We start from the raw sequence: 20,457 nt of genomic DNA, 5'->3' as shown, positions 1-20,457 counted from the left end.
GCTATCTTGTGAAGTTCAAGAACTATTCACCGATGGATGCGAAGTGGATGGAGGAGGGTGACTTAGCAGATTCACCTCAGGAATTGCAGCTTTATCTTGATGCCTTTGACTGAGGAAGATTGGGATGTTAATCTTTGTCATATGATTCTGGCTATTCTTGACCATAGCATTGGTCGTTTGGATATTGAATGGATGCTATTTGTGGAGCTCGTCTCCTATGGAATGGCGTGGATTGATTGAGCTCAAAGTCTGCGGCAACCTGAGCTAACACTTCAAGACTCTATGGAGGGCGTAAGTCTTGCGAGTAGTCCTAGAGTTGGTTTGGTTCATGCATATATGGATCGAACTCTACTTGTGCATGTATTCGTACACTTTCTGAGGTATTATTGTATTCTGGTGCCATTGGATCTTGGCACCCTTGAGAATACATCGGGAACACTCCGGATTTTATCATGTGAGGCATGTATGTTGGTATGATACATCAAGTACTTTACTATGTTCATGGTGTACCACTAGTTGTGGCTTCTGCGGCATGGCCATGAGCAGAGTGGGTAAAGCATCAAGAGGGACATATGTGGAAAGTACTTAGTGGATGTATTGTTTGGATGCATTGAGTGCTTTCATATGCTCATGTTGTACCACCAGTCGTGGGTCATGCGGGATGCCCATGGGCATAAGGCTTGCGAGCAGCCCTTAGAGTGTTACTTTAGAGTAGGTAACACATCTTGAGGAGCATATTGCTTGCGAATGCATATGTGTGTCATGCATATTTGTGTCATATGTAGAATGATGCATGGTTTTGTTTTTGACTAACACGGGTTGTGTGTTTCCACTTGGTTTTAGACTTTTGCTACAGGTTCTGAAGGAACAAGCAAGAGTTGTTTGTCACTTTGGCGCGAGCGCATACCCATATTGTGCATGATGATTGTTTCATCACCCAGATGCACTTGAGGGCCATTGCTTTTCTCATATGAGGCGTCTTTGCTCTTTGGATGCTTTACTATGCCGTTGAGTGCAATCGAGGACGCTTGCCATTTTTCAAGAGGGGGGTATGTTACGACCCTGTGTTTCTCTTGACATTATGCAAGTGTGCACGGGCACATGGTGGACAGTGTGAATGGCATCAGCTTGGGGCAATAGCTTCATGGAAAGATTGGTACAGCTCTCGGGGTCAGAAAGGACTCTAGGAATTAATAAAGGTTCTTATCCCATGGGGACAAAGGGTCGGAGGGGACAAAGGATTCAATGGTCTTAATAACCTTAAAAAACAAAGGACTCCCTTGGATGGGAATTGTGGCCCTTGGAGGGGTTACGCTATTTGGGGGAGACCCTTTTTATGGGGAAGTCGGGCTGCAGCATGGAGGTGGCTTTTCCTGGCGGGCAGGGCACACGTGTGCTTTTTTTCTGAATGAGGGCTGGCAGGCTGAAGCGACAGCACATTTTCTCTCTCCCTCTTTCGCTTGGCACACGGAGGACTGGACTGCATGCTGAGGGGGCACACACGCTTATGGAGGGGCTGACGGCTGTAGAGAGAGGCTTCTTTCTTGGTGAAAAGCAGGCGGGGCAGAACAACACGTACACGCCTTCTTCTTCTTTCTCATGAGGGGGCTGGCGGGCTGGGCTGCAGGCTAAGGAGAGCTGATCAGGGAGCGCAGAGTCTAGCTGGACAGCAGGCTCATCCACGGGCTTCTCTCTCCCTCTCTTGCTACAGGTCGGGTAGCAACACACACAGGGCCCTTTCTTTTGTGCAACAGACCGGCGGGCTGAACTGCCATGTCTCTCTCTCTCTCTCTTGCTAGGGGGCAGGGCTGGATTGAGCACGCTTTCTCTCTCTTTGAGGACTGGCAGGTCTGGACAGCAGGGAGCGTCAGGTTGGATAGCAGTCTTGCCCATGCGCTTTTTCTCCTCTCTCTCTTGGGAGGAGGGGTTTGGCAGCTTGGAGAGTGGATTCATTTCTCTCTCTCTCTCTCTCTCTCTCTCTCTCTCCAGATTCAGAGAGATGCCACAGGACAGATTGTCATATAGAGCTTTTGAGGCATCTAGACAGCTGGCTGAGGCAGGAGACAGAGGATCATGGTATGCACAGGTCACACATTGGTTCTCACAGCATGGATATCATCTACCACCATTCCAGTATGACAGGGATGCACCACATATCCGTCTCTCATAGTGAGAGGAACAGAGTATTGAGACAGGATCTATGGCAGCTCTATACACGAGAGACATGGATATCGCCTACACAGCCTCTTCCACCGAAGATGCTATACTACAGAGATCACTTCATGAGTATCACTGATGATGGATTTATAGAAAGGCCTAGATACATGGAGGGCTTTTTACCACACGGCTCCCGAGTGGCTATTGGTCAGCTCAGAGTTTCATCACACCGACTGGAGATTGAGACTGGCAGAGCAGCATGGATCCCCTGAGAGGAGAGGGTATGCAGATTGTGCAGAGAGGAGGTGGAGAGTGAGGAGCATTATGTATGCAGATGCAGAGCATATACAGCCATCAGAGAGAGATATCCCATTTTATTCAGAGAGCCACATTCCCTACGCCAGATCTTTGAGGCAGCAGACCAGCGCATACTGGGGAGATTCATTCTAGACATACAGCACCACAGAGAGACATTATTACAGGCTCAGACAGCTCCAGAGGGGGGGCGACAGACACAGATTACTACATTTTTTCAGAGATCCATCCCCCTCCCAGCCCCTACACGGCAGGGAATTACTCTCCAGAGAGCAGAGACACTTAGAGCCCGCAGGAGACAGAGGACACCTGGCTTTCGGACACCACGCCTGTACCAGAGAGAGATGACAGAGATCAGAGCTCAGTTTCACAGAGAGGGTGCGGAGCGACTAGCTCGCTTCAGAGCACACCCAGGCATGTTCTTCAGGGAGCTGTGGACACCCCCTTCACTGATGCATACCATTTTATACCCCCAGTATGGTACAAGATGGAGCTAGCTAGGTTGCATATCATGATTGTATACTCCATGCGTATAGCTTTGCATTCTCCTAGTAGTAGAGCTCCATCCCCTGCACACCCAGATTCAGCTTTTTTGTTGAGTACTTTTTCATTTTGTTGAGATGACAGAGGATACCCCATACAGGTACTCCGATTTGTCTCATAGGCCGAGTTCGGTCTTTTGGAAGACGTTAATAAAATCTTTCTTTCTTTCTTTCTCTTGGGAGGAGGGGTTTGGCAGCTTGGAGAGTGGATTCCAGGGACTGTTTATGGGCTGTTTTGGTTGACTGCAATAGGTCACTTGGATGTGTTTCTTGGCATGGAAGTGATGCAAGCTCGCATGGGTGCATGCTCATAGAGCAGATTGCTTTCTTCCTGCTTGAAAAGAACAGAGGGACCTACAGTTGTGGGCATATCTATGTTTCCAGATGTTTCATGAGGAAACAGGTCATTGGATGTATGCCGTTGTTAGCACTGTCTTTGAATGGTGCTATGTATGGTTGTGTGTGGAAACAGGACAAATGTTTCAAGGGGAAACATGCCTAAGGGTTTCATGCAGAAACAGGTCATAGGTTCCTCGAGGAAACATGTTTTTGGTTTCTCCAGTAGATAGGTCACATGTAAGCAGTGAATACAGGGATTGACACATGTTTTGTACAGCCTTACTGCTAATTGGATAGGGGTCAGCTGAGATGGATAGTACCCTTGGAAAGCAGAGAGGGTTGGTATAGGTGTGTCGACTGTATGGTATGCTGTGCTGTAATGCGAGTTCTCTTTTGGGAAACAGTTTGGAGTCTTTGTTGTGATGCAGGAGCAGTGGATGTGTCAGGGTGTGATGCTGTTCATAGGGTGAGAGGCTATGGATGGTTATGGCAGCCCTGATCGTGGGAGAAAGCTTCTGTATGCAAGACTCAATGTGAAAGAGTCTTTTGATGTGAACAATAGGCTGAATTGTTTTTGGATGCCGAGTGAACAAGAAGCCATGATGCAGGGTCTTTGAAGGCTTCAGGAGTTCTACTGTGACAGGCTGAGTTTCTAGCCTTATTGTAATTAAAACTCTTATAATCAATTAAAGAAATACTACAAGGGGCGCCACTGTGTTTTGGGGCCAATCGGTGTCCGTGTACTGTTTGCAGGAGGGAGCACTCTAGCTCCCCTTGTTTGTTTCCCTTTTCTTGGTCCTCAAAGGTGTTGAAGTGTTTTGTATGCAAGTTTGTTTTTGCACTGCCCTTTGGGTTTGTCTGAAGGCCAAGGTCGGTTTACACAGGGATAGCACCATTAGGAAAGTAGGAAGTAATGAGTTGAAGACAGTACTTTTGTTGTGACACAAAAATACCATCAGGATGTTGGACCACCTCCATGCCAAGGAAAAATGAGAGAAGACCGAGATTAGTCATCTCAAAAGTTCGTCTCAACTGTTCCATGATATCAGCCACTTTGGCTTGATTTGGACCAGAAATAATGAGGTCATCAACATACAACACTAGGTAGCAAACCGTCCCCTAATCTATGTGGATATAGATATTGGGATCACAGTGAGATGCTTGAAAACCTTGGCTGCATAAAAATTTATCGATGCAATGATACCACGCTCGAGGGACTTGCTTAAGCCCATAAAGAGCTTTATGCATGTGGAAGACTTTGTCCTCGTATCCATGGAGAGGAAAACCCGGAGGCTGGTCAACATAGACCTTTTTCTCGAGAATGCCATTGAGGAAGGCACTCTTGACATCCATCTGATAGACTAGCCATGTGTGGTGTGCGACCAAATTAAGTAAGAGACGGATTGTCCTCATTCGAGCGGTAGGTGCGAAGGTCTCGTCGAAGTCAATGTCTTCTTTTTGACGAAAACCTTGCACCACAAGCCAAGCTTTGTATTTGTCTAAGGTACCATCGGCTTTAAATTTGATGCGAACGATCCATTTGGTTCCAATGACCTTCTTATGACGAGGGCGATCCACAAGGGACCACATGCCATTATGATCAATGCTTTCGAGTTCTTGTTCCATAGCATGTTTCCAAGCTGGTTGTTGGATAGCATCTTTCCACGATGTTGGCTCATCATGTGCCACATAGTCTGCGGAGAAAACAGATGCAAATGAGACACAAGAAGTGAGCCTGGTGGATCGACGAGGACCTTCCAAAGGGGTATCATGGGGAAGCATGCCAAAATCATGCATGGTCTGTTGATACCAGTGGGGTTAAGGGTCCTTGGGTGGCTGTTGGGAGGAGGAAGGCTCCTCAAGAGGCGGAGTAATAGTAGACTCATTGGGTTTATGTGGCACAATCAGAGATTCTTGTTTGGATGGTATGGGCAGCGGAAGGCGAAAGGGAATCCCACTCATTAAAGACAATGTCTCGACGAACGAACGCTTTGTTCGATCTTGGATCAAAAACTTTGTAGGCCTTTGATTCAGAAAAGTAGCCCACAAAAATAAGCAACTCACTCCTTGGCTCAAGCTTGCTCCTCGTGTCATTCGGAGTGTGAGTGTACGCAGGACACCCAAAGACACGAAAATGGGAAACAGTCGGTTTTTCGCCATAAAATGCCTCAAATAGGGTCATGTGAGGAACAACGACCGTGGGGCAACGGTTCAAAAGGTACATCGCAATGTTGACCGATTCTGACCAAAGGCGTTCAGGCAACTAAGCTGCAAAGAGGATGGAGCGTGCCATATCCATCACAGTTCAGTTCTTGCGCTCGACCACTCCATTTTGTGAGGGGGAGTTGGTGGGAGGTGAGTTGGCGTTGAATGCCATGTTCTTTCAAGAACTCAATAAATTGATGGGGGATAAACTCACTACCAGTGTCACTGCGAGCAATCCCAATCGAGAAGACCATTTGATTAGTGACTAACCGAACCCACGTGGAAAAGTATTGGAAGGCATCTAATCTATGCTTACCCATTTGGCATGGTTGGCAGACATCCTTTGTCAGTTTGAGGCTGGGTATGCCTTCAACCAACTGGTCTCGAGACAACTCATAGAGTGTCATAGGGCAAGTGACCATAGCGAAAGTGTCATAGTCGTTCAGTGTTTGAAGGAGCTTTGGTCCAATAGGCACAAACCCGGCACAAACCCGATGAAACTTAGAATCCTTGGAAGATGGCTCAGATAAAAAAGTAGATATCCGGTATAAGCGATCCATTTGTGCCTGACCTCGAGCAACAACAAGACCGGTAGTCTCATCAATCACCTCTACAACTCGCTTGTTGAAGTAAACTCCACGATCGAGTTGGGTCAGCTGGGAGACAGAAAGTAAATTGAGGCCCAAGTTAGGAACAAGATAGACATTGTCCAATGTTACCTGATTGGGGCCTGTGTTGGTGTCAAATAAAACGGTTCCAACAGATTTGATGAGCAATAGTGTGTTGTTGCCACATCGAACTTCACCCTTAGCAGGTCGTTGAGAGATGAAAATGTCAGCATTGTGTGCCATATGGTGTGTAGCTCCACTGTCAACTACCCAAGTGACCGGATGGCCACATGGAAGTGTTGGGTGGGCTTCGATGATAGGCACAGAAAGATCATCAGATAACTGACAAATCTGAATGAGGGCGGACGCTTCCACACGTGGACTGCCTCGTCTAGGTCGTCGTTACTTCTTCCTTCCGGAAGAGTGACCAAAATCAACCTCAAATGTGACCTGAGCGACATTGGTTGAGGGGTCGGTATGTGGTGTAAGAGATGACCAATCAGACATCTCTTCCGGGGTGGCAAAAGAAATTGACTGGGTAGGGGGGCCTTGAGCGACTTGACCAGTGGGTCGCCACGGAGATGATCTAGGCCAATTTGTACCGTTGCCTTGTTCCGGGTTCCTTGGGGGGGAACCCTACAGAGTAGGTGCTGGATTATTACTACCCCCTCTTGACTGCCAATTAGGGGCATTGCTACCACCTTGGTTGTTTTGGCGATTCGAGTACGTGGGGTTGTTACCTCTATTTTCCTTGGCTTTAATGCCACACTCATCATCTACATGTCCAGGCATTTGGCAATGAGTGCAGAATCTTTTCTTTCTGGGAATATTCTGCTAGTAGGGAGTGGGTGTTGAGGCAAGGTTTTTGGGATGAGTATTGTTGCCTTGAGGTTTGCCTTGATTTCTTTTGTTGTTGTTCCCCTTCCCTTGCTGCCCTTTTTGAGTAGAGGTGGTATTGGGCACAAGGACCCCGGGGCTCTTGAGTAGAGGAGGAAGATTTCTTGGGATGAAACTGGGCATGCAACCGAGCGAAGCGCAACAGTTGGCACTCACACTCATATATGTTAGGCATAGGTTCTAGACTAATGATCTATGTGACAAAAGTAAAGACACTAAGAGGCAATTTGCTCAATAAAGTGATAACTTGGTCTTCCTGAAACTTGGCAGAGCCAATGGTGGCGTACTCCGCGTTAAGGCGTTAGTATTCAGCAACCTTCACGGTCAGGTCATCACTCTCTTTTATAGAGAAAAGTTGCATTTGATGTTCGAGATCAATGCGACGCGTGCGATCACGTGCTGCATATCTCTCTGCAAGGTGTGCCCATCTGTTAGAGACATAGGGGAACTGCTAGAGTTGTGAATGAAACTCCAGCAGAAGGCCTTGGATGATGAGCTCCACCATGGCAGTGGCATTCCTAGCCTCCCAATAGCGGATAACGTCAGGAGGTGCTAGTGAGGGGTGGGGTTTTGGTTCAAGTCCCTTAACCAGGTTCTAGGAACCTTGGGAAGTGAAAACTTGTTCCATAAGATTAGTCCAGGTGGTGTAATTAGACCCATTGAAACAAGTCTTTTCTGTGAAAGCATTTTTGGAAATAGAGACGTGAAAGGAAGGGGGGGGGTGGGGGTGGGGGGTGGTTCCAGGATGGTTGGTACCCATATCCGGAGTGTAAAGAGTGAGGAGGAACTCCAAAAAATCCACTAATATCAGGCACAGGTGTAGGACCTGGCGAGGATACTCCATAAGATGGAATATAAGGTTGGGCACTCGGCATAGGTGGAATACTTGGCTGAGGCACAAATCCTTGAGTGGGCACATAAGAAAGAAAGAGAGCAGTGCTAGAGATGGGTTGGTAAACAACATGATACCCAGAATGCTAAGTGGCACCACAGTGCCAGAAGGCAAAGTGCTGATAGATACCTGTGTTGGGTAAAACCCATATGCAGGACCCAATGGGGGTGCAGCTGGTAATGGCTGCACACCAACACTAGCAAGAAGAGACATGGGTTGGGTGGGAGGTTTTTGTGCTTGAGGTTGTGCAATATTCCAAAACATATTAGGAGCAGGAACAGAAGGTGAACCAGAAGAGAAAACAGTGTTACCTCCTTGAACACTAGTAATCTGGGACTGAATTGTGCTCCTAGACCCTCCTCTATTTGGGTTCACATAATTCCAGGGATCGAGGATAGTTGATGGTACCACGTGTTGAACCTGTGCTACAAAAGAAGACACCTAGGTAGAATTAGGAACATAAGTACTCAAAAGCACATACGAACCTGACGCAGTCACCGGCAGAGTTGATGACAATGGATCTCCGAACAACCAAGGAGGTACCTATCCTTCCTGAGAAAAAGTCCTACACCGAAGTCCAAGCTGTCAGCTAGATTGAGCAGCAGGGCTCTCCAAATGAGGTTGGATACTGGGTCTAGTACTGGCGCACTGGCTGTAGGCATGTATCCTCCTCTTGAAGTGAAGTCTGATAAGCTTGGAGAAGAAAGACGAGATGCCAAGGGTGTAGAGGGTGAGTAGGTGTAAATGGGCTGGTCGTCTCCCAATGAAAGACCTCGAATAGGGCTCTCCAGTGAATAAGAAGTCCCATCCTCCATGTGATCTATATCTGAACAAGGAGAATCAACATCTGGTAACAAAGGCTGGTCCTCCGGAATCTTGGGTAGACGATCCATGCTATGTGCTCTCAAGGTCTTCAATCCCTTTGCTCATGATAGCTTTGATACCATGTGAGGGAAAAAGGACGAAATGACCAAATGTATGAGAGATCAGAGCAAATTAACACAGCATGAAAATTAGTGTGTATATATGATGAAATCCAATACAAGAGCTCAGTGTGAGATTCTGAAGGACCAGAGACGGCTGCTGTCCCGTGATAATGCAAAGGGTGGAGAAGGCCACAATCCAAGGCAGATGGTAGGCTACTATCCCGAAGAAATGAGCAGAGGGTTGCCGTCCCGATGTTGAGGTAAAGGAGCAGAGAGGGCTGCTGTCCCGGTGATGATGAATGAGGGCGGAGAGGGCCGCAATTCCAAGGTAGTAGATGCTGAAGTAAAACTGTTGGAAAGCTCTACTGTAGCAGAGAGGGCTGCTGTCCCATGTGCTGTAGATAAAACGCTGATATACTGTAGGCGAAAGCTACTGCAGGACAGCGCCTGAGAAACGCTGATGTACTGTAGACAAAGGCTGCTGCAGAACAATAGCTGTAGGTAAAAACACAGATATAATGTAGGCGAAAGGTACTGCAGAACAGCTTCAGAGTAACGCTGAGGTGCTGTAGACGAAGACTGCTGCAGAACAGAAGCTGTAGGTAAAAATGTAGATTGAATAGGATGCTCAGCCTGTAGATGCGAAAACACCAGCAGCAGCAGCAGAAGGTAAAGATGCGATGCCTGTAGATGAAGAAGCACCGGCTGCAGCAAGACTCGGAGCTATGTTGTTCTATGTAGTTGTGAATAATGTTGAGTTTCTTATATATGCAATAGGACTGCTGGTCGGTCAGGGTAAGCTGTCGGCCAGCAGCAAAGACAAGTAAAACATCAAAAATACCCTTTTGGGCTGGATAAAATAGCAGGTTTAGGCATGTTTTCACACAATACAACACTAGCATTTCCAGGCACAAATCTGGCACATTGGAAAGCGCGGAATGGAATCCCAGGCACTCAGATCCACACGCTGGCCACAAATGGGGGTGAAGTACTGGGATCCCAAACACTCGGATCCACACCACTAGTCACTAATGGGCATGAGAAACTGGAGAGGACCATTTAGGTGGCCAAATGGTGACACCTACCTAGCACCAACATGTTCATGGCTATATGCACTCCTTAGCATTTACTAGGTCTTATCTCTTACCTTGGAGGACTGCCACTTGCACACCATCAGCAAGTGGGTGACACATCCCTATTATTGGCAATCAGTGGTAGGTTGCACCCGCTCCACGCTCCACGCACCACGTTCAATGGCACGCACTTATGGCCCAAGCGATGTACCTATTCAATGTGGGTTCCTACTCACTGTGGTTGGATCACTTGTATAAATGAGCAACTTGGGAATGCCAAGGGGATCAATCAATTTAGGGAATGAATGTAATTGTTCTTATGTCTATTGTGTCTCTTTCCTTAAAGTGTGTTCTACTAAAGTGTCATCTGGCCAATTGCTTGTTGTCACTGTCTCTTGGGTGCACATAAAGCATAGTGTCTTGTCAAAGTTGCATGAGTGTGTACTGGAGTGGGATATTATAGCCCCTAGCCAAGTAGCAACTTTAGGAAGCATACTACCAAAAAGTGAACCCACGACACAATCGGGTGTCACAAATCTTAGTGTGCTAGGAAGTAAGGTCTGCTAGGAGCGGCTACCATAGAGTCTTCGTCGAGGGGCGAAGACCAATGGGAGCCGACACTTGCCGAAAGAAAGCAGCCCTAATGCAAAAACTTGTTGTGAAGAAGATTTGAAGGGGTGGGGGAGATCGAGGCGGGGGCGTGAGGAGGCAGCAAGGCAAAGGGGGGGGGGTTCATAGGAGGGAAAAGGAGGCGAAACAAAGGTGGGTGAAGGCAGAGAGGAAGGGCTCCAAAGGGACTGGAAGGAGGCGGCGGGATGAAATGGAGGCAAGAGTGCACAGGAGCAAGGGCAACGGGGCAAAAAACAGGAAAAAAGAAACTTGGAAAAATGGCGAGCAAGATGCGGAAAACACCCAAGGGGCGCAATGCATAGGAGAAAGGGAGGGAAGGACAGGGCCAAGGCAGGTGGAAGTGAGGAGAGGAAGGCAAGCGAGTACTCCACGAAGGAAATAGGGGGAGAGGCGGCATGTTCGCGAACAGGGAGATGCTCCAACTCATGCTGTACAATCCCGTCTAAAAGACGGCTTCCTCAGCTATCCGTATCTGGTGACAACCAGTACAAAGGTCGACCTTTGTAAAATAGGCGGGTCCATGCAACCTATCAATCAAATTATTGGCTCTCGAAAGGAGATGTCTATTCTTGATCATAACTTTATTCAACTTTTTATATTTGACACACATTCTCCAACTTCCATCCTTCTTGTGCTTCAGAAGTACCGGTGTCCTCCAAGGAGACTTACTCTTACGAATCTATCCCAGCGACAACTCTCAAGCAATCTCATCCTCTTCTACCTAGCTCATCATGTAAGGCACAATGCTACCGATCTCGACCGGGCAAAAGAGCATGTGGCAACTTAGCTAGGAAAGATAAATATGACCCTTCCAATCTATTTGTACATCATGGTTATGAAACAACTCCTTACCTATAATAACATCTACTCTATCTAGATTCATGATCATGAAATCTAATGGAATTGAGTAGCTCTGTATAGCTATAGGCATCTGAGACACCCATCGATCCCAATATCATGTGCCCAACGGCATGTCAACATGATATTGGTGGTCACTTGGCTATGTCTCCATAGTACCCCCACAGTCAAAAGAATGTGTGCAATTTTTCCCACAAACAACCCATACATTTGTATTAGGTCCATGGGACTGAAAACTTTCATGTTACAACTACAACCTTTGCAAGCACTACGATCTAAAACAATAGTGTGTACGGAAGTAATTTTACCGTTAGCCTCGGTCACATGGGCTCCCTTCGACTTTGACTTGCCCTTAGCCTATGTGTAGTTCATCCTCATGTGCCCACTGACCACAAGTAAAACACCGACCCTCCTTAATGTACGGAAGTGTTTGCTCTGCTTTCTTTACTTTCTTCGAATTGGGGTCTCCCTAGTCTATGATTGACTTTGGGTCTCTGTTGGAGTTTGTGAAGTCTTCCCATGCTTAAACTTTCCTTTATGTTGGGATCTTGCTAATCTGTCGAAAAGGATCGTTGGAGTTTCTTTGGTTGTTTCTTCGCCATGGTTTCATCATAAATTTTAGCATACCGGATGACTTCTTTCAATGTCTTGCTTCAATTATTCCTCATCTGGAATTGATATCCATCAAGCAATCCATCCACACAGAATCCAAGAATCATAATTGGATCCATGTGTAGGTTGCTCAGGTCTGCAACTCTCTAAACTTCTACAGATAGGTGTCAAAAGTCATATTCTTCATTCCTAGCTTTAAATCTTGGACACTATGTCATACTTGTCCTCGGCCTGCAGAAACTCTTCGTGGAAAACTCACAAAATCTTCCCACATCATTGGCTTCATGCATATTTCTTTCCACCAGGTAAGGGTCTTTCCTGTCAAGAATCCTATACCATGTGTATCTTTTTATCCTTAGGGAAAAGATGGAAATGTGAACCTCACCTGTGGAGCCAGGACTGATTCCTCTACTTTTTGTCGCCGGCTTCAGCCAAATCCTCCATGTGTATAGTCGATTGTTGTTTTTGATGTCGGTATAGCCGTGCGTTTGGCTGCTGAGCAGACTGTATAGTTCATACATTCTCCTCCCTTCCCTTGGGATCAGCGCATATTAATGAGCGTGGGAGGTTAGCACTCAACAATATCAATGGTGCCATCTCGGCCTAAAAATATTTCCGCGTTGTGTTGCTTTGCAACATTAAATCACTTAAAGTGTGCTTTTGGCTTTTACTTGTAATGTACCTAAAAAACAAAGGTTGTCTGCAAAACCCATAAGACAATTTATGAGTAAACAAAATAACGGATCCCATTCACTGCTTGCTTTCATGCATCCACAAAACCAGCAGATGTTCATATGCAAATAAATTCATGGAGTGTTCATGTCCATGCAACAAGCATAATGCCGCGTAAATCATCGAAATTGAGTATCATAGACTCTGATGTGGAAATTCAACAAACCATTCGAGGACACCTCATATTCGACCTTTTCCGTGTCAAACGCCTATCGACAGGCTTTGGTGGTATGGGACGCCGGAGTTAGACACGGGCCTATGGGATTGTGAAGGAAGCCCTAGCCTTGATCGGTGGATGTCAGTCGTGGTTGGCAGGTGAGGTAGCCTGCTACCTAATGATTTGGTTTAGGGCTACCTTGGTTTTCAGCTGTGTTTAGGGCAGATTCAGGGAAGGACTTAATACTTGCCTGTTCGGACCATTCTTAAAGGTCTACTTTGAAGCAACGCACCAAGTTTGTTAGCAATGTAGTTGTCCATGAAAACATATACGCACTCAAAAAGATTAATGGGCGACAAGCAAACCTTGTTTTTCAAATCAGCTTGTCCATAGAGCGCATACAGTTGTCGGTCTCTTGTTATCTCTTCAGCGGAGATGTTATGCGAGAAGAATTTTAAATGTGCTTTGTGCAAGTCTTTCATGCAGTAGCCAACCATACCTTCGAATTTGGCGTAAACCTCTACACATGACTATAGCACCCTCTGGTTTAAAGAGGTCCCAGCCCAGGTACCATCTAGTGACCTTGCCAATGTTGATGAGCGATGGGGCCATCATAGTGATGACCATCTGAAAATGTAGATAATCTAGGGTACCTCCTTTCTCAAGTGCAAACAAACCTTTCAAGCACTCCATTCTGACGAATTCTTCAAGTGGTTCCCAGATTGAGATCTCCGTTTCCAATAGCGACAATGATAGACACTTCAAACAGTTTGGTCCTTTTTGCTATCAGGAAGCTCAGAATCTTGTGCACGGATGGCTCGGACTCGGTGTTCCTCTCATTGGCCAAAGGCTCCACACAAGGATTAGATACTGGCTTCTTACCTCTGTCGGTAGCTTCAGACAACCCTACCAAATAAGGAAGGTCATAAAAGAATTTAGCAAATATAGTATTGGAATAGAATAACAAAAAGGTTGACGAAGGACATACACACTAGGGTGTGACGATTCTAGAAGGCAGGCGATTGCACTGAGTCCTCGATATAGTGGATGCAGAAGGTTTACCCCCATGACAATGTAAGAGCGCAGAAGAAGGACGACCATCTTTGTCACGACCATGGAAGGCACATCCGTGATGACGTGCCATCTGCAAGCATGAACATCACGGAGAATCGAAACACCAAAGCACCAAAGCACCAGGCATAGAGGACGACCAAGCACGAGGTGCCATCGGCCATCACGAACGGCACGGACCATCCAAACACCAAAGCACAAAACGAGCGGGCGCAACAGACGACTCCATTGAACTGCATGTGAAATGAAAGCAGACACGTGGTCAAGCATGCAAAATAAAGGCACACACACAACACAAATCATGCTGATGCATGCAAAATGACACGTGTAGCATCGCCGGATTCCATGGTCACATGCCAAATGACACATGTAGCATGGTGGGCTTCCATGGTCACCTTAGGAAAATTTCGGGGCATATTTTATTAAATTTATCAACATGGAAAAAGGTTTTGGTTGCATATTGGGGGAAAAGCAGCATTGTTTTTTTTTTGGAAAAAGCAGATAGGTTTTTTTCATAAAAAATAGTCGATGGCTTTTTTCTAAAAAGGGGGTGGAAGGTTATAAGTCAATAAAAGCACTTGGGTTTTTTTTTAATTAAAATTGCAAAGCACTTCAGTTTTTTTTCAAGAAAAACCCAAAAGCAAGTAAACTCCTTGATTTTTTGGTATAAAAGGGGGGGTTTGCTTATGAGTTCTCCACATTCAAAAGTCCATCTCCCTGGTTAAGAAGGCTGAAAGTACACGGCCAACTTCCAAGAGCGAGATTGGTACTTGAGTTCATGGACGAGTGGGATATTGGCGGCACTTCATCTCGACATGCGAGTTTTCCTTGAGTAGCAGCAAATTATCTTGGATTTGTCATGGCTGATGTAGTACAAAACAATCGTTGGATGGACAAGAGTGTTGAACCTGACGATGACCATCAGGATGACGATGTGACGGTCAATGACCTGGCCACTATGGTTGACTTCAACACAAGGATGACCTTGCTTGAGCGAACCTGACCAACACCATTGGTGTTATGCAAGTAACATTGGCAGGGTTGGTGAGAACAGGGGAAGCTGGGACAGCTTTAGTTGCACCCTCTTTTACACCAAAGCCCTGTACAAGGGAGTGGAAACAGAAGACTCAGGAGACAATTGACTCTGGGCTTCATAGAAGGGGATGCACTTTGAGTTCCATCCTTTCCTTGAGAAAAAAAAGATACAGATGGTACATGGATTTCTGATAGGAAAATCCCTTACTTGGTGGAAAGACTTACAAGTAAAACCCACGATGTGATAGATTTTGAGAGGATTTTCCAGGAAGAGTTCCAACTTCCTGTAGGCCGAGGATGAGTGCTCTCAAAATGATAATGTCATGCACTAGATCAAGAACTTTGAACCAAGTTAGTACTTGGAATTTTATAAGTGCATGTAAATAAATATATAGATGTGAACACTCTTTGGCAATGTTTGTAAGGTGTTTTTCCAAACGGTACAAGAGGCCTTCACTGAAATTCCCACCTTTAAGCTTTCGTTCCTTATGGAAGGTTATATGCTCAGGTTAAGAGTACCTCATCCACTTCTTGTGGATCTTTTGTAATAGGCTCCATCCACTCTAATCCCTGATACTTCCTCGATAGAGTCGCATGAAAAGCATAGGGACGCAACTTGCAGAAAGGACTTTTAGACATAGTATCTCTAGTTGAAGGAGTGGCAACTATAGTCAAGGGCATGGGATTTTTAGTTGAAGGAGATGGATCTATAGTTAAGGGAGTGGGTTCTCTTATCAAGGAAGTGGCATCTTCAGTTGAGGGAGAGGGATCACTAGTTAATGGCATGGGATCTCTAATTGAGGCCGTGGGATCTCCAGTTGAGGGAGTGGGATCTCCTACTGAAGGCATCAGCTTATTGCATGGGACCCCTCTAGGCAAAGGCTCCTTACCATTTGTTGTGTTCTGAAAATCCAAAGCCTTCCTTGAGTCCAATGCATTGAACAATGTGTTATTACTCCTTGGCATCCCATCATGAGCTAAATCCCCAAGGTCATGTCTATCTATTCTCTCCAAGTTGTGAAAACAAAATGCCAGCGAACCAATAGTGGCATTGGGGTCAGATGGCCATAAACCTCCAATGTTCTGGCAGTTCAAGTCTAAAAGCCACCTCATTGATCTTTCCTGAAAAGGTCCATAGTTCCTCTTGGAAAGTATAGGATACACAGCCATCTTTCCATGCCGCCTCCGGAGCCCAGCAACACCCAATCTCCTCCTTTGAGATTCATCTCATGGGGTTGTCCTTATATTTCCCTCCAGACTTACATTCAGCAAGCCTTCCCTCGTCACCTTTGATAATTTCTGGGCACTTCATATAGATATGGTCCTCTTTCTATATTTAAAGCATTTTCCTTCTTGCAAGTAAGTTCTTTGCTGTTTGGATAATCCAGGAATGAATCCCTTGCCCCCTTGCTTCATTTCCGAGCCATTTTGAAGATTGGGCATCCTTGAAGTCCCTTTTGATGGGCTCTCAGATTTTCTAAAAAACAAGCTCAAAGTTGAAGTCTAATTGCAGTGCTGCCTGCTTTTTCCGCCACTTTTCAAGCTCCATGCTTTGAGCCATTGTATTTTATATCTCCATGCATAATACAGATGAGATCAAGTTTGAAGAAACCTAGGCTACTTTTTCGTCTGTCAATATGCACCCAAAACCTTTTTCCATGTTCGATAAATTTAATAAAATATGCACCCAAATTTTCCTAAGGTGACCACGGAAGCCGACATTTTCCTAAGGTGACCATGGAAGCCCACGATGCTACACATGTCATTTCGCATGTGACCATGGAACCCGGCGATGCTACACATGTCATTTTGCATGCGTCAGCATGTTTCGTGTTGTGTGCGCGCCTTTATTTCGCATGCTTGACCACGTGTCTGTCTTCATTTCGCATGTGGTTCGATGGAGTCGTCCGTTGTGCCCGCTCGTTTGTGCTTTGGTGTTTGGATGGTCCGTGCTGTTCGTCATGGCGGATGGCACCTCGTGCTCGATCGTCCACTGTGCCCAGTGCTTTGGTGTTTCGATTCTCCGTGCTGTTCGTGCTTGCGGATGGCACGTTATCACGGATGTGCCTTCCATGGTTGTGGCCTGTCGATCTCGTCCTTCTGGAGTAGAACCTTCGGTTCTTGCACGCCATCCTTCTGGACGCCTTCCAATCTCTACGTCCGTGGCTGTGAGGTATCATTCCTTTGCTGGATGCTCCATCTTCTTCGTCCTGGCGGATGTCACCTTGTGCGTCTTCTTTTGTCATTGGCTTCTGTGGTCATCGACTCTCGATCTCCGTGGAAGCTTCCTTCTGGACTTCAAGCTTCGACAACCATGACCTGGACTTTTTCCACGTCGTTCTTCTGGATGGGTCCCGATTTCTGCCTCCCTTATATCATATGCTCAATCTCTGTCTTCGCAATAAGTAATTTGATTTGTCTTTTTCTTGTTGGTTCATTTCCACCATACTGTAATGTGTCTTTTTCTTGTTGGTTCATATGCTTCCACAACATGGCATGTTCTACAGACCCATGCATGTTTATTTACGATTCGTAATCGCCATACTGTGGTGTGGCCTTCTTTTCCTAGACGTTGTCATGGAGCTTCACTGCTTCTCTGTTTCTAAGATCTACTACTCGTGTGCTATATGCATGCATGTCTCCTTATGAATGGTATCTCTTCTTTCTCGCCATACTGTGGTGTGGCCTTCTTTTCGTGGACATTCTCTTACTTATTTAATGAGCTTCACTCCTTCTTTATTGTTCGGTTAATAATAATCTGCAGTGCTCCTCTTCTGTCTTCATCATGCCTCCTAGAAGAAAACCGTTTCATAACATTAGCAATGTAATGAAACTTGATCGCCGTCCCTGTTCTTCATCTATGCTATATCGTGACACAGATGGTCGTCCTTCTTCTGCACCTTTACTCTGTCATGAGGGTGAACCTTCTGCATCCATTGTACCAGGGACTCAGTGCAATCGCTTGCCTTCCAGAATCATCACGCCTCTAGAGGGTCGTTTACTGTTCAAAATCTCCGTGTAGTGAAGCAGAAAGCGTGTTCCTCTGGTGTGTATGTCCTCCATCAACCTTTTCGTTATTCTATTTCCAATACTATATTTTCTGCCTTCTTTTATGACCTTCCTTATTTGGGAGGGCCGTCTGAAGCTAGCGACAGAGGTAAGAAGCCAGTATCTAATCCTTGTGTGGAGCCTTTGGCCAATGAGAGAAACACCGAGTCCAAGCCATCCGTGCACAAGATTCCGAGTTTCCCGGCAGAGAAAAGGACCAAACTATTCGAAGTGTCTGTGGAGTCGCTATCGGAAACGGAGATATCAATCTATGCTGCTGGGAACCACTTGAATTCGTCAGAGTGGAGTCTAAATTATCTGCACTTTCAGATGGTCATCACTCTGATGGCCCATCGCTCATCAGCATTGGCAAGGTCACCAGATGGTACCTGGGCTGGGACTTCTTTAAACCAGAGGGTGCTATAGTCATGTGTAGAGGTTTATGCCAAATTCAAATGCATACATTCGAAGGTATGGTTGGCTACTACATGAAAGACTAGCATAAAGCACATTTCAAATTCTTCTCGCGTGACATCTCCAATGAAGAGATAGCAAGAGGCCGACAATTGTATGCGCTCTACAGACAAGCTGATTTGAAAAACAAGGTTTGCTTGTCGCCCATTTATCTTTTTAAGCGTGCATATGTTTTCATGGACAACTACATTGCTAACAAACTTGGTGCGTCACTTCAAAGCACACTTCTGAGAATGGTCCCCACAGGCAAGTAGTATCCCGTTGCATCGTGGATAATACCGAAGATAGGAAGCAGGATGAGTAGAAGGTCTTCTGCAATTTGGAAAGTGATGAAGTTGCCTCACCCTACACAGTGCATAGACATTGATGAGATTTTTTTTCACAGACAGTCCTGTTGCAAGATTTTTCGATCCACTCTGTCAACATTCACGCGTCAATGAAGATGGCAATGGGAGGAACGATGATACACATGCTGATGACTGCAATGACTGTGATACACAGCCTGGAAGTCATATCAACCCTATCATCATTGATAATGATGATGAGAGCTTCCATGCACAGCAAGACTACAATGCATCGTATCTGTCTGTGTGGGAGAAAACACAGAAGTTCAAAAAAGTCATCAAGGATGGCGAGCGATGAGTTCGTTCCGCTTTCACCGTCTGTCTTTAAATATGGTGGTCTTACTGAGGAAGAAGCTTGTTTTCTGTAGTTTCTTTACTTTGAGTGGCTCATAGGAACTTTATGCTGTACTTTTACTTCGGTTGTAGTTGCTGCATACTTCAATCCTCTTATAGTGACACGTGTAAAAACCTCTATTAATAAATTGCTTCTTCAAAAGCTTTGTTGTTCTTTTGTTTTTTATTTTGTGTTGACCCTTAAATTATAATTGTGAACGTTATTTTAGACCTTAATTTAAACCTTATTTCTTTATTGATTTGCTGCAGGCTTGCAACAAATTAATGCATTGGCGCGTCAATTATTATGCTTGTAGCAGTTTGAACCTTGTCCAATGCCAGGGCTGCGTTCTGATTATTGTGTGTGTATGGTGCAAATGCAGTTGGACCTCCTCTTCAAGAGTTTGAACTTTACCCAAATGAAGGCCGATTCGCAAGTCCGTTGGGCAGTTCTAAACACTGTCACAATTCTACGACGACACAGAAACATACTCTCAAAGCTGGCCTTTGCTATGCTATCTAGAAAATCGGTAGGTGAGTGCATTGAAGTGATTGAATCTGAACTTGGCGAAGCTGTAGAAATATAATAATGAAGTGCCTCTGCAAGCGGCAACTAACATTTCGTGATTGATTTGTTGCTTCTCAAGACGGTGAACAGTAGTGTCTTTTCTGTAGATTTTACATATATAGCATGATATTATTTGGCACTGCCTCCCTTTTTTTTTTTTAAGGTAGTTGCCGGCTTTAATCATAGCCCTAAATAAATCTACCCCATATATTAGGCTACACTTGGTATTAGAAATATGTCAAGTTCAATGGAATCTCCCATGCATGGTGTGTAATACCAACAAGAGCAAGGAATGGCAAGAATTGGAGTGATCTCATGATGGCTTTTTTTGCTTTTTCTTTTTAGAAAAATAATAATCTTATGTTAGTGGTTGAACCTTTTTTTTATTTTGTCTTCTTGATTAGAATGTTTTTCATTATGAATAGGATACATTTCAGTAGGTTAGGATTGGGTTTAGAAAGGGGAGTTGATTTTCGGATTGGATTGAGCAAGATTAAGGGGGCTAATTTATTGTTTAATTGAGTCAAAAAATAACCCCTTAACCAAGCGTAGATTAAGCTCTCAAATTTTGCTTAGCTAAGCCTTAAGTTCTACCCTAATTAAGGCCTAATCCAGGCATAAACTAGGCTCCTAATCAATTG

At 45.3% G+C, this 20,457-nt stretch overlaps 1 protein-coding gene across 1 annotated transcript in view; it reads left to right on the top strand.

Moving 5' to 3' along the window:
- The window catches only part of LOC147612826 (uncharacterized), a 158,342-nt gene extending 138,308 nt beyond the window's left edge, over window positions 1-20,034 (top strand). The window contains exons 7-8 of the mRNA XM_086783468.1: window positions 12,292-12,359; window positions 19,632-20,034. Of these exons, the coding sequence (XP_086639594.1) occupies window positions 12,292-12,359; window positions 19,632-19,656 (93 nt within the window). The 3' untranslated portion in view covers window positions 19,657-20,034. The remainder of the gene's footprint in view (window positions 1-12,291; window positions 12,360-19,631) is intronic.
- The last annotated feature ends 423 nt before the right edge of the window (window positions 20,035-20,457 follow it).

The sequence above is a fragment of the Cibotium barometz genome, chromosome 45 (assembly GCF_041138505.1).
Source record: "Cibotium barometz isolate CiBa-2024 chromosome 45, ASM4113850v1, whole genome shotgun sequence".
NCBI lineage: Eukaryota > Viridiplantae > Streptophyta > Polypodiopsida > Cyatheales > Cibotiaceae > Cibotium > Cibotium barometz.
This window is presented reverse-complemented; position numbering and strand designations above follow the sequence as displayed.